The sequence below is a fragment of the Amphiura filiformis genome, chromosome 3 (genome assembly GCF_039555335.1).
Source record: "Amphiura filiformis chromosome 3, Afil_fr2py, whole genome shotgun sequence".
Taxonomy (NCBI): Eukaryota; Metazoa; Echinodermata; class Ophiuroidea; order Amphilepidida; family Amphiuridae; genus Amphiura; species Amphiura filiformis.
Genome location: NC_092630.1, coordinates 55,749,746 through 55,761,939, shown reverse-complemented (window position 1 = coordinate 55,761,939; position 12,194 = coordinate 55,749,746). Strand labels below are relative to the sequence as shown.

The following is a 12,194-nucleotide window of genomic DNA, read 5'->3' as shown; positions in this document are numbered from 1 at the left end:
ATATGATGGAGATTGTAGACCAGTAGTTTAAACTTGATCCCTGATACGTTCGCGAATTGGCAGCCAATGAAGGAGACGTAGTAAATGAGTACTGGGATGGTATCGGCCAACAAGCATAGTATTAGTAATCAATCTGGCGGCCCTGTCCTGAAGCGTTGCAAACACGTTAAGTCACCTTCATTGGCACCATAGAGCAAAGCATTGCCATAGTCAATATCCGGGAGAAAATGAGCGACTGAACAGCAAGTTTACAAGCATCTTGTATTAAGTAACGGCGGATGCGTGACAAATTCCGGAGATGATAGCTAACACATTTAATGATCGATGGAAGAAATTTGGACTTTCATACTCAACGGAGGATCGAATACGATGCCAAGGTTCCTTAGACTTAGTAGGTGTTATTGTTACATTACCAAGAGTCAGAGTGATATTATTAAGTCGGGCAGTAAACCCCGAAGAAACAGCAACGAAGAATTCGGTTTTAGCCTCGTTTAACTGCAATTTGTTTAAAGTCATCCACTGCTTGATTCCAGAAACGCAGGATTGTAGTTTCTCCAAAGCAAGTTGACACACTCCGGCAGTCTACTCTCGGATCAAAGCTTATGTAAATTTGCGTGTCGTCGGCGCGCGGAAATGTGAAAACAGACGCCATTTGCACGAAGAAATTTTCCAATCGGGTGAGTATTGTATCACAACCCTGAGGTCGTTACTGCTAATAAGCCTGAACAGAGACCTGGAAAAATTGAGGATCTGGGCAGAGAGATGGAAGGTAACCTTTGAGCCATCGAAATATAAGGCAATGACATTATTAATAAAGAGGAATCCAACCAACCTAAAGCTTCTGTTTGGTACCGCCAAACTGGCTGAGGAGGAGGAGCTGGAGATCCTGGGAGTCACAGTCGACAGCAAGCTGACCTGGACAAAGCAAATTTCTAACATCTCATCCAGAGCAGGACAGAAGCTGGGGCACTCTGAGGAGAGTGGCAAATAAACTTGGTGTCAGAGGCAGAGCAACTGTTTACAAGGCTCAAGTTTGCAGTGTGATGGAATACGCCTCACTGTCTTGGATGAGTGCCAGCGCCACCACTCTAGGATTACTAGACTCTATCCAGAGGAAGAATGAGCAATTTTATGGGCCTTTTAGAGCTGAAACTATTAAAATCAAGGGTCTTTCGGAGCTCTATTTTGGTCAAATGTAGGGGGTCTTTCGGAGCTGCGAAATCCAAAAAGGGGGGTCTTTCCGGGGGAGTATAGCCGTATGGTCATTTGTATTAAGTGCCCCCCGAGTATCTCCTTGGAAACCAACTGATATCAGATAGACAGTTTAAATAATTTATTTAGACCACAGCACAGCACACATTCTAACCCAAGAGTGGGCCAACTCCCTGGACAGAGGCAACAAACTGCGTTATTACAGGAGCATTCGACTATGTCTGGCATAATGGCCTTTGCTCGAAACTCATAGCGAAAGGAGTATCCAGCAAGCTGCTCACCTGGATTAGGGGCTACCTGATAGATCGTTCCATCAAAGTTATCTTATCTGACCAGTCAGTACTTCCTCCATCAATGCATCAGTTCCCCAGGGGTTAAGATATGATGGAGATTGTAGACCAGTAGTTTAAACTTGATACGTTCGCGAATTGGCAGCCAATGAAGGAGACGTAGTAAATGAGCACTGGGATGGTATCGGCCAACAAGCATAGTAATCAATCTGGCGGCCCTGTTCTGAAGGCGTTGCAAACACGTTAAGTCACCTTCATTGGCACCATAGAGCAAAGCATTGCCATAGTCAATATCCGGGAGAAAATGAGCGACTGAACAGCAAGTTTACAAGCATCTTGTACTAAGTAAAGGCGGATGCGTGACAAATTCAGGAGATGATAGCTAACACATTTAATGATCGATGGAAGAAATTTGGACTTTCATACTCAACGGAGGATCGAATACGATGCCAAGGTTCCTTAGACTTAGTAGGTGTTATTGTTACATTACCAAGAGTCAGAGTGATATTATTAAGTCGGGCAGTAAACCCCGAAGAAACAGCAACGAAGAATTCGGGTTTAGCCTCGTTTAACTGCAATTTGTTTAAAGTCATCCACTGCTTGATCTAAACGCAGGATTGTAGTTTCTCCAAAGCAAGTTGACACACTCCGGCAGTCTACTCTCGGATCAAAGCTTATGTAAATTTGCGTGTCGTCGGCGTAAATGTGAAAGCAGACACCATTTGCACGAAGAAATTTTCCAATCGGGTGAGTATTGTATCACAACCCTGAGGTCGTTACTGCTAATAAGCCTGAACAGAGACCTGGAAAAATTGAGGATCTGGGCAGAGAGATGGAAGGTAACCTTTGAGCCATCGAAATATAAGGCAATGACATTATTAATAAAGAGGAATCCAACCAACCTAAAGCTTCTGTTTGGTACCGCCAAACTGGCTGAGGAGGAGGAGCTGGAGATCCTGGGAGTCACAGTCGACAGCAAGCTGACCTGGACAAAGCAAATTTCTAACATCTCATCCAGAGCAGGACAGAAGCTGGGGCACTCTGAGGAGAGTGGCAAATAAACTTGGTGTCAGAGGCAGAGCAACTGTTTACAAGGCTCAAGTTTGCAGTGTGATGGAATACGCCTCACTGTCTTGGATGAGTGCCAGCGCCACCACTCTAGGATTACTAGACTCTATCCAGAGGAAGAATGAGCAATTTTATGGGCCTTTTAGAGCTGAAACTATTAAAATCAAGGGTCTTTCGGAGCTCTATTTTGGTCAAATGTAGGGGGTCTTTCGGAGCTGCGAAATCCAAAAAGGATGCATTTTCCCTTGTTGATTTACAGTACGGACATTATAAGTAGATATTACAAGAGGTTTGAAGGTAGACAGGCGACAATAATCAGGGCCAACAGTTCGTGATGGTGTGCCGAGTTCCCGCTGGTCCGTCATGAAGTCAACAGTAGACTGCCGCTCATCTACCCTCGGTATTTTCGAAGATTTGCTTGTAGTTTTCGTAATCATGAATTTTGCTGAGAATTATTTTGGTCCAGTCTCAGCAGCTTTACGGGTGATCAGCCCTGTTTCAGCTTATTTCTGGACACACAGCAGCCGAGATCTACCAATATGTAGTAGTTCGTCCCTGATCTGGAACATGTTGGCCAGTGTTGGAAGGTTTACCAATGATGACATGTTCAACACCAGCCTAATGACCGTTGAGAAGTAAATCTTCCTCTTCCGCTCTTTGGCCCATGATGAAGATTTAGAGTCATTGGGATAGGCTACTCCAATATGAAGAGAATCACTACCGTCCTTGACCCCTTAGAATACTCAAGAAAATGAAGATGATTTTTGATGTTCATGGCAAGGGATCTTGGAACTAAACTAGCCCTACCAGAAAAACAGCACCCGATCTTACCGCACTGTTCTCCAGCAGTTTAAGGACAAAGTCCGGCCGGAACATAACTCACAAGTGCTCTTGAAAGACTTGGTATTAAACCTAACCTAACAAATTCCATGAACACCATAATATGAGTAACTAGAAGGAGAAAGAACGGAGCAATATCTCCTCATGATTTTGTCGCTGGCTGTACTGTCTACATCGTTACAGTAGCAAAAACAAATGGCCAAGACATTTGAACATACTGGCCGTTGAACCTGATGGTTTCCTCCGCCCTAAAGCTGGCATGTTCAGCAACTGAGCTAGGGAGGCAGAGGGCGCTCATTCCCTCACTCTGGTAAAATACCAGCCCGCACCTGAGAGCACCCAATGGGAAATCCAACACCAGAAACAGCATGTTAAATACTGATTCTTTGCAACAGGGTTGCAGGTGTTGGCAAAGGTAATTTTCAGCTCCCCGACACTGCAGCAGTGTCTCCCTTTACTTTGGGCCTATTGTGTTGTAAACTTTAATCATTCTTTTGTCTACCTGTGTTTTCGCGGAAGGTGTAAAACGGGTGATGGAATGCAGTTTAAAATTTCCGCCAAGGTCGAATCATTTCACATTTTGGGTGCATTGTAGCTGACGGCTACCCAACTAAAGGCTGCTAATCAGGTGTAGGAATGCGTGGATTTGGATTCGTCTATATAGAACGCGTCTTAGGAAAGTAGGTTTGTTTTTCGCTATCTACTCAAGATAGTATTTATTTGCGGCGAGAAGTGTCTATACAATACAAAACATTTGAAAAAAGTTGAACTTTTTTGTTATTTATACACCAGTTCTAAAGGCATTGCTACCAAGCAGGACCTGCATCCACACTGCAGTTCATCAATGTTCATGTTTGGAATAGCCTACCAGATGGAGTAGTCGGAGACATATCTGAAAACGGCGCACCGTCCTTCAAGAGCAGAGTGCATAAGCATCTTATGCTTGTACACCTCCACTCTTGTTATTCCTAAGCTGTTGTGAACCACTGATTGGCTTTTCTTTTACAGTGCCGAAAGTTCTTGACCGGTGTCATAGGCTATTCTTCACTCTAGCATTTTATATTCAAAAAAAGAAAGAAAAAAGACCCGCGACCCCTTTTGGAAGAGGCCGCGACCCCATAAGGGCCGGTCGCGACCCACAGTTTGGGAACTGCTGCCAGGCGGTGATGGAAGCGATATCGCCAATTTTGAGGTCGCCATTGGATTAACACATAATCATGAAATCTTCACAAACAATTCTAAATTTGTTATGTGGTGTGAAAACAAAATTATCTTACTCTAAATCCGTCGGGGTTCTGCAAAGTACCCCACTGCAAGTATGTTAATTTTCCATTTGTAATTGCTAACCGTGTATTTTGAATGGGGCTGTCAGCCCTGTATCTTCGCCAGCCTCGTACGTCACGGTCGCGCTTCCTATGCCGCCTGACTGCTGCATTAAAACCTTATAACGCCACCTATAGTCGGGCTATTATAGTCACATTAAGGAAATCAGTGTTCTAGTATTTTGAGAAATAACTTGTCAGGGACAATAATATCACATTCCTCCGTTGCATATTGAGATGAATTGATTTTATTCCTAGTTATAATGATAAGAGACTACATGTGGTGATCTGATGATGTAGATTCTTTTGATATGATTATATTCTCAAATCCTTGAATATATCCCGTTATTTTTGGTATTTGTACAAAACTTTTGTAAGCCTTGCAGTTGAATATATGTATTGAAAGAATATTATACGCGTCACTATGCGTATTGAAAACCCAACCTGCGTCTTGAAAACATCTTTTTTTATCTACGCTTTCTGAATACTCAGATTCCTCTAAGCACGCCACGGGTCGATATGCTGCCAAGCCCCAAAGGGCAGCGCAAGTTGACCTCAATGCTGAGTGTGACAGACAACAGGCCCGGGCTGATCCCCTGCTCTTTACGAAAAGGCCTGCAACTTTTACATGTCCAGATCATTGCTCTTCTGGTACATGGGTCCACCATTTTACGTGACCGAACCACGGCACGCTATGCACCCACCATTGCCCACTGTGGTGTCTGCACGTTTAGGGCCACAATGAGTGGGATAGAGGATAAATGAGAAAGCTCATGATCTTACATAACCTTCCGACCGATAGCCTAGCACACCAATCTATATGACCACCCTCTACCTCTAGGCTAATACTGTAGCCTTCTACAGCAGTCAACATTAATGGGTATATTTTCACGGGAATTTTTTTGGACACGTGACCAATGCATATCAATGTGAGTGTGACCTCTACGTTAATGTGGGAGCACGTGTGGCAGAGTGGATAAGGCGCCCGACTCATAATCCATAGGTTGCGAGTTCGAGCCCCGCTCGTGCCAACGTGTTGTGTCCTTGGGCAAGGCACTTTATCCTCATTGCCTACTGGGGGATGGGGTTGGGTTGGATTTGATGTTTGTATAGTTGTTTGTTTCAATGCTGCAATATTGGCGCTGATTAAGCTGCTGCCTGCAAATTGCATTGTGTCTGTTTAGGTGTGTTTAATGTACAATTCTAGTAATTTGACCTGCAGGTCACCATTAGAGTTTGAAATAAACCTTCAAAAAAAAAAGAAACTCTAACCATAATATTATTAACTTGCGACATGTTACTTATTTTGCATCAAAGGAGGAATTCAAATACATTGGTAGACCACCCGCTGTGCTCGGGGTCACATTCCATAATGCTAATATGTGACCATCCATCTCAAACCGCTCGTAAAGTCGGCAAATTGTATTTCGAGTTAAAGTGCAAAATATGCATAGAGGTTGTATTCATAATTTATGTCCCTAATATTTGTCCGACATGTTTCTCATTTTAGTCCAGTCAAACACCAATCTTTAATCCTATTGTTGAAGAGGATAATAAGCTTATACTTATGTAAAGTCTTGGTTTACTTTGGCTAAATCCTGTTCAAGTGGTGGGTTAACCAACAATTAACAATGAGAGGACATTCCTGAACCTCGTTCAGTTGGGGATGATTTGAAGTGACCGCCAATTATGACCATTTGATATTTAATACCAGCAATGTGGAAAAAAAGAAATAATGTAGTGCCAAAATAATGTACCCTTTTACTGAAGGAGCAAAGTTTTACAAGTTATAACTCCGCTTCTGGATATCGTTTGAAGTCAAATGATATATCATTGTAAAGCTTATGATATATATTTTCTAAACACGGAAGAAAACAAATTTGACCAGGGGCCGACTTTACGAGCGTTTCGACCTGGACGGTCACATATGTGATGCGATCAAGCAAAATCAGTCGGAACTCGGCCATAATACATTTTCAGTTTCCTAAAGGATAGTAAAAAGCATTTACAAAGCTGGATTTTGCAGAAAACCCCATTGAAATTGAATAACCAGTTCCAAAGATATGAGCAATTTAAGAGTTTCCAAAACAAGAGGAAACAAAAGGAAAAACTTTCTTTGTTTGGCTATATCTCAAAATCAATATTTCCGAGTTCCGACTGATTTGGCTTGATCGCATCACATATGTCTGCACCCATGGGTGTCACGTGACCAGAAAATTTTCCCGTGAAAATTTACCTATTAATTCTGACTGTACAGGGTGGACTAAGGATGACCACCATTTCCCTCAATCTCCTCTGTTCATCCGCCAGTGGAATGCCGTTGACTTTGGAGGTCGTAACTCATCCGCCTTCACTACCGATGCTAAGGGAGCGATCGTTATTTATGGCAGGGGGGAATGGGTAAATTTAGGGGGAACACGAACTTTTTTGTGGTCTTGAGGGGGGGAACCTGAAATTTTAGTTGAACCAGGAGGGGGGATTGTTAAATTTTAAATGGAGAAAATTGGGAAAACAAGGGGAACACGAAAATTTTGAGCGGACGTGAGGGGGAACGCGAAATTTTTGTCGATATTTTTGCCAAAACACCCATTCCCCCCCCCCTGCCGTAAATAACGATCGGTCCCTAACTGCGACACTATGAAATCATCTGTGAGTGCATTTTAGCAAGAATGTTATTTGCTTAGTAAAATTCTTTCATAATTTAGCAATGAACTGGATGGAGTCAGGGTTTGTCCATGTAATTTAGTAACTTGGGCCCGACGGCCAGCATGCACTCAGTGCGGCTTGTTCATATGCAAATCTATTAGTGGCAATATTACTAATATTTACAGCCTATTGAAACCAGAAATTACTGTTAGTTTTACACAAACCCAAGAATTACAAGATCACCAGCAATTCGCTGTAGAAGTGACGCAATAAATCGGATTAACTGCCATAGCACGAGCAGGTTGCACTCATCACCTGTGTATGTCTGCAATCATAGATTGAATACAATACCGCTCTTTTCAAAGATACTAATCTTACAGGTGCGAGTGATCAGCATTATATGGTTCAACGCATATAGGTACCGCGTGAACATTGTAGTGCAGGGCGATATAGTCAAAAATTTTACTTATCTATTGCTATGGTAGTTAATCCGATTATTACGTCACTTCTACAGCGAATTCGCTGTCGTAGTGCACGTTAGTAACCATTGGTTACTGCTCCAAGTCTGGGCTCATACACTTGTGCCGAATTTTGATATGTCATAGGCTTTGTGTTGTGATCATTTCGATCAGTGGTTCGTAACAAAACGTGATCCAGTTGACCTAGCAACGGTCATATTCTAACGTGCGCGCGTGCACTACGACAGCGAATAGGAAGTGTTTTGAACTTTACTAGAATACTTCATAGAGCAATCTTGAGTCAAGTTTTTAGTTCTTCCTTGAAAGTAGGTATTTCAGGATTGGTGATGGTTGTGGGATATCAGCATAAGAACACCTCATCATATGTCTCAGTATGACTTTGAAATCTGGATGCTTCATAGCATATATAATGAAGTTAATAGCGCTGTTAAACCACGGAATAACCTTAACATAATAATACAAATGTTCAATAGCGGGGGTCCTTGGAATTGAGCGTAGGATGATGTACGGAAGAAAACACGCAAAGAACCCAACGACGACCACAAAGAGGTTTTTGGTGATCTCAATCTCTTGTTTGGATATCTGCATCCTTCTGCGAACTGCTATGACGTTGTTGGGATCATGGGGATCTTCTGGGATAGCAAGCTCGATGTCTGACGTGACAGAAAACTGTGACAAACGCTGTTTCTGTTGCTGCATGTGTTTCTTGACATGCATATAGATCCAAATGTAACTTCCAAATATTGCTAGGATCGGCAATGCACAAACTACATTTATAATAATGGTATATTCAACTATATCATGAATTGTATTATCGCCACATGATAAGCCAGGTCTGTAATACCCAAAAGTAACAAGTCCAGCTGCAAGACAGATAAGTAACCCAGCTGCCGGGACAACCCATGGTATCACCACAAGAATCGCAAGCTTCCAGGATGTAAAGATCTTCTGGTACCACATGGGTTTTGTGATGTGGATGAGTCGATTTATACCAATCATACCCAGTGTCCACATGCTGGTTCCCAGGAAGGCATATATATTGAAACCAGTCAACTGACAAATCCAATAGGCCCCTGGTATTGGCCATTCATTTTTGCCAAGATTACTGACAGTATACCAGATAAGTGTAAAGGATGTCAACAGATCAGCTACGCGCAAACTTGTTACTAATGCATTGGTTGAAGTTTGGAGTTTTTTGAGAAAGCCACTGCTGCAATTATCATGGAGTTCCCAATAAGTCCAGCAATAGCCGCCAATCCTAGGAGGACTGCAACAATAATTTGTTCCCAGTACAAGTACAAGACATTCAAGCTGGAAACTGACAAGGATGGGTCTGTTTCATTGGTCATGTTAGTAGCAGAATTGCTCGCATTCATAATTGTTGCTGAAGCTACTGTTTTACCGCTTTTATCCACTATGTATTAATCCTGAAAATAAAATAAATTGAAACTGACAACTGAAACTTATCCAATAAGTTGTAGTTTTGCAGAACGGACTGTTTTCTTAACAGATTTCTTGACCGAAGTGTGTCACGGATGACTGAGATTTATCATCTGCAATCTCCAGATCAAGATGGAGTTTAAAACTACTATTGCTGAATTAAACACATTCCAAATCCAAGAAGAAAAATATGCAGTAAATAGCGATTGAATAAAATGGAAAGTAGAAACCGGGAGTTGAAATGAAATTCACAAGATAAAACAGGGTGTTGTCACTATCCAGTTACCAACACTTCCTCCGCATAATAGACCTATCACAGATATTGTTCCAATATCTGATAATATCATGCTGATGTTTTGTTTCATAGCTTTTCATATATCAAGCAAAGCAAAACAGAGAAAAGAAATACAATATGATATGAGTTACTGATCCCAAAAGGTCAAAGATAATCACATCACAACTTTTCCACACTGTCATAAAACTTTAAAAACTTGTAAAATGATACAACATGGCATTAAATACATGGCATAAACAAATTATATTTCTATATTAAATGCTAGAGTGAACATGAGTAGTGACACAGGTCAAGAACTTATAATAGCACCTAGGCACTATAAAAGAAAACCACATGGGCCAACCAAGAGGTTCACAGCAGCTTAGGAACAACAGGTGCGAAGGGGTACTGTAAGGGACTGTAAAGCATCAGACACATGAAATAAGATGCTTATGCACTCTGCTCTTGAAGGATGGTGCGCCGTTGTCAGATGTCTCCAACTACTCCATCTGGTAGGCTATTCTAAACGTAAACTGCAGTGTGGATGAAGGTCCTGCCAGTAGATACGAGTCTACAAACTGGTACTGTGAGAGCATGTCAAGGCATGGACAAGCTGGAGCGGGTAGCTCTTCTGACTACAAATGGCTTTGGTAGCAGTGCCTTTAGATCTGGTGGGCACAAGCTGGTGTGCATTTTGTTGCAGCCACTTGACGTTTTTGATGGAGAGATGTGATGTTCAGCTATGAACTCGCTTCCTCTTTGCCTATGATTCGAAGGGCCTTACTCTGGATAGAGTCGTCTTAGAGTGGTGGCGCTGACACTCATCCAAGACAGTGAGGCGTATTCCATCACACTGCGAACTTGAGCCTTGTAAACGGTTGTTCTGCATCTGCTAGCATGCTCTGACATCAAGTTTATTTGCAACTCTCCAGGGCGCCCAACTTCTGTCCTGCCCTGGATGAGACGTTAGAAATATGCTTTGTCCAGGTCAGCTTGCTGTCGACTGTGACTCCCAGGATTTCCAACTCCTCCTTTCCAGTGGCATAACTAGACATTTTCATTGGGGGTGGGGGCAAGCGGGGGCAAACATAATAAATAAGGGGACAGACAAACCCAAGACATGCTGTTTGGGTTTGTAAGCGCGTCAACACCCTCGTCGCACTCGGCGACACGGGGGGTGGTGGTGTCTGAGGAGTCTTGGGATCTGCTTGGAATGTGTCCCCGGAACAGTGGCGTAGAGTGACATTGGGAGGATGGGGTTGGTAAAATTGTAGTATTATGAATCCAGCACCTTTTGGCGACAAAAGAAGTTTATGGTACATATGAGCGCGAATCGCGCGAAGAATTTTGGCATATTGAAGCTAAACTGGTGACATGTAGTACAAAAGTGGAATAAATGCGCGCAAAAATTGGGGGTTTTTTTTAGGCGAAAATGACTAAATATGAGGTAGGCCTACTTTATACCTTTTTCATTTGGGGGCAAGCAGGGGCAAGGGTTCAAATCGGGGGTCTCCTACCCCCGCTATTTACGCCACTGCTCCTTCCCTCCCATCCCAGCCAGTCTGGTGGTACCAAACAGAAGATCTAGCTTGGTTGGATTCCTCTTTCTTGATATTATCATTGCCTTACAGTTCGATGGCTCAAGGTCACCTTCCATCTATCTACTCAGATCTTCGGTATCTCCAGGTCTCTGTTCGGGTAGCAGTAATACATCAGGGTTATCCTCATTTTCTCCAGGTCTCTGTTTAGGCTAGCAATAACGACCACAGCTGGAATCATTTGTGTAGAGGTAGAGTTGGTTTTCACACTCATCATCAATGAAGACAGAGAACAAAAGTGGGCCCAATATTGACCACTTGGGAATAGATGCATTGATGGAAGAAGTACTTGATGATTGGCCAGATAAGACAACTTTGATGGAACGATCTATCATGTAGCTCCTAATCCAGGTGATCAGGTTGCCGGATACTCCTATTGCCATGAGTTTCCAGCAAAGGCCATTCAGACCTTTGTCAAATGCTCCTTTGATATCCAGGGCAATCAGACCTTCTTCGTTGCCTCTGTCCAGGGAGTTGGACCACTCTTGGGTCAGAATGGTAAGGATTTCAGCTGTTACCACTGCAAACGAGCAGCAACTAAGAAGCGCCGCTTATTCAGGAAGCTAAAATAGAGCAACACAAGGACAAGTTTACCAAAGGAGGAGCTATATAACAACAAGTTGAGGAAAGAACTCTCAACCAGATAAAGCTCCTGTTCCTGATCTTTTTCTTCTTCTGAGCGTGTCCACGGCAAAATATTAAATGTGTTTCAGCCAGTGCTGCACACATTTTTCAGCATTCGCATTGTAAACTGCTAAGTCAGCAGTTGTGCATAATCATTTGCTCCAGGGCAACACAGAAGGTGCTCCATTGTTTGTGGTTCTGTTCCACAATCGCAACAGACCATGAGACCAGGGATGTAGTGTACTCTCACATCCACGAACAGACCTTAACCTATTGAGGCATTTCCATTCAACCCAACTTGCATCTGCACCAGTGGTAGTTCTTCGCCAACACAAATATTCAAAATTGGTGGGCGATTGGTAGATCTCTCCTCCCATTTTGCCACTCTTTTACTGTTAGCT

General features: G+C 42.8%; 1 protein-coding gene across 1 annotated transcript; it reads right to left on the bottom strand.

The window, feature by feature from the left end:
* Window positions 1-8,145: 8,145 nt before the first annotated feature.
* Window positions 8,146-8,871, bottom strand: LOC140147341 (beta-2 adrenergic receptor-like). The gene has a single exon (XM_072169119.1). The coding sequence runs from the start codon at window positions 8,869-8,871 to the stop codon at window positions 8,146-8,148; it is 726 nt and encodes a 241-aa protein (XP_072025220.1).
* Between the last annotated feature and the right edge of the window lie 3,323 nt (window positions 8,872-12,194).

Coding starts and splice junctions, on each gene's coding strand:
- LOC140147341 (XM_072169119.1), bottom strand. CDS start 8,871: ATGTGGACACTGGGTATGATTGGTATAAATCGACTCATCCACATCACA.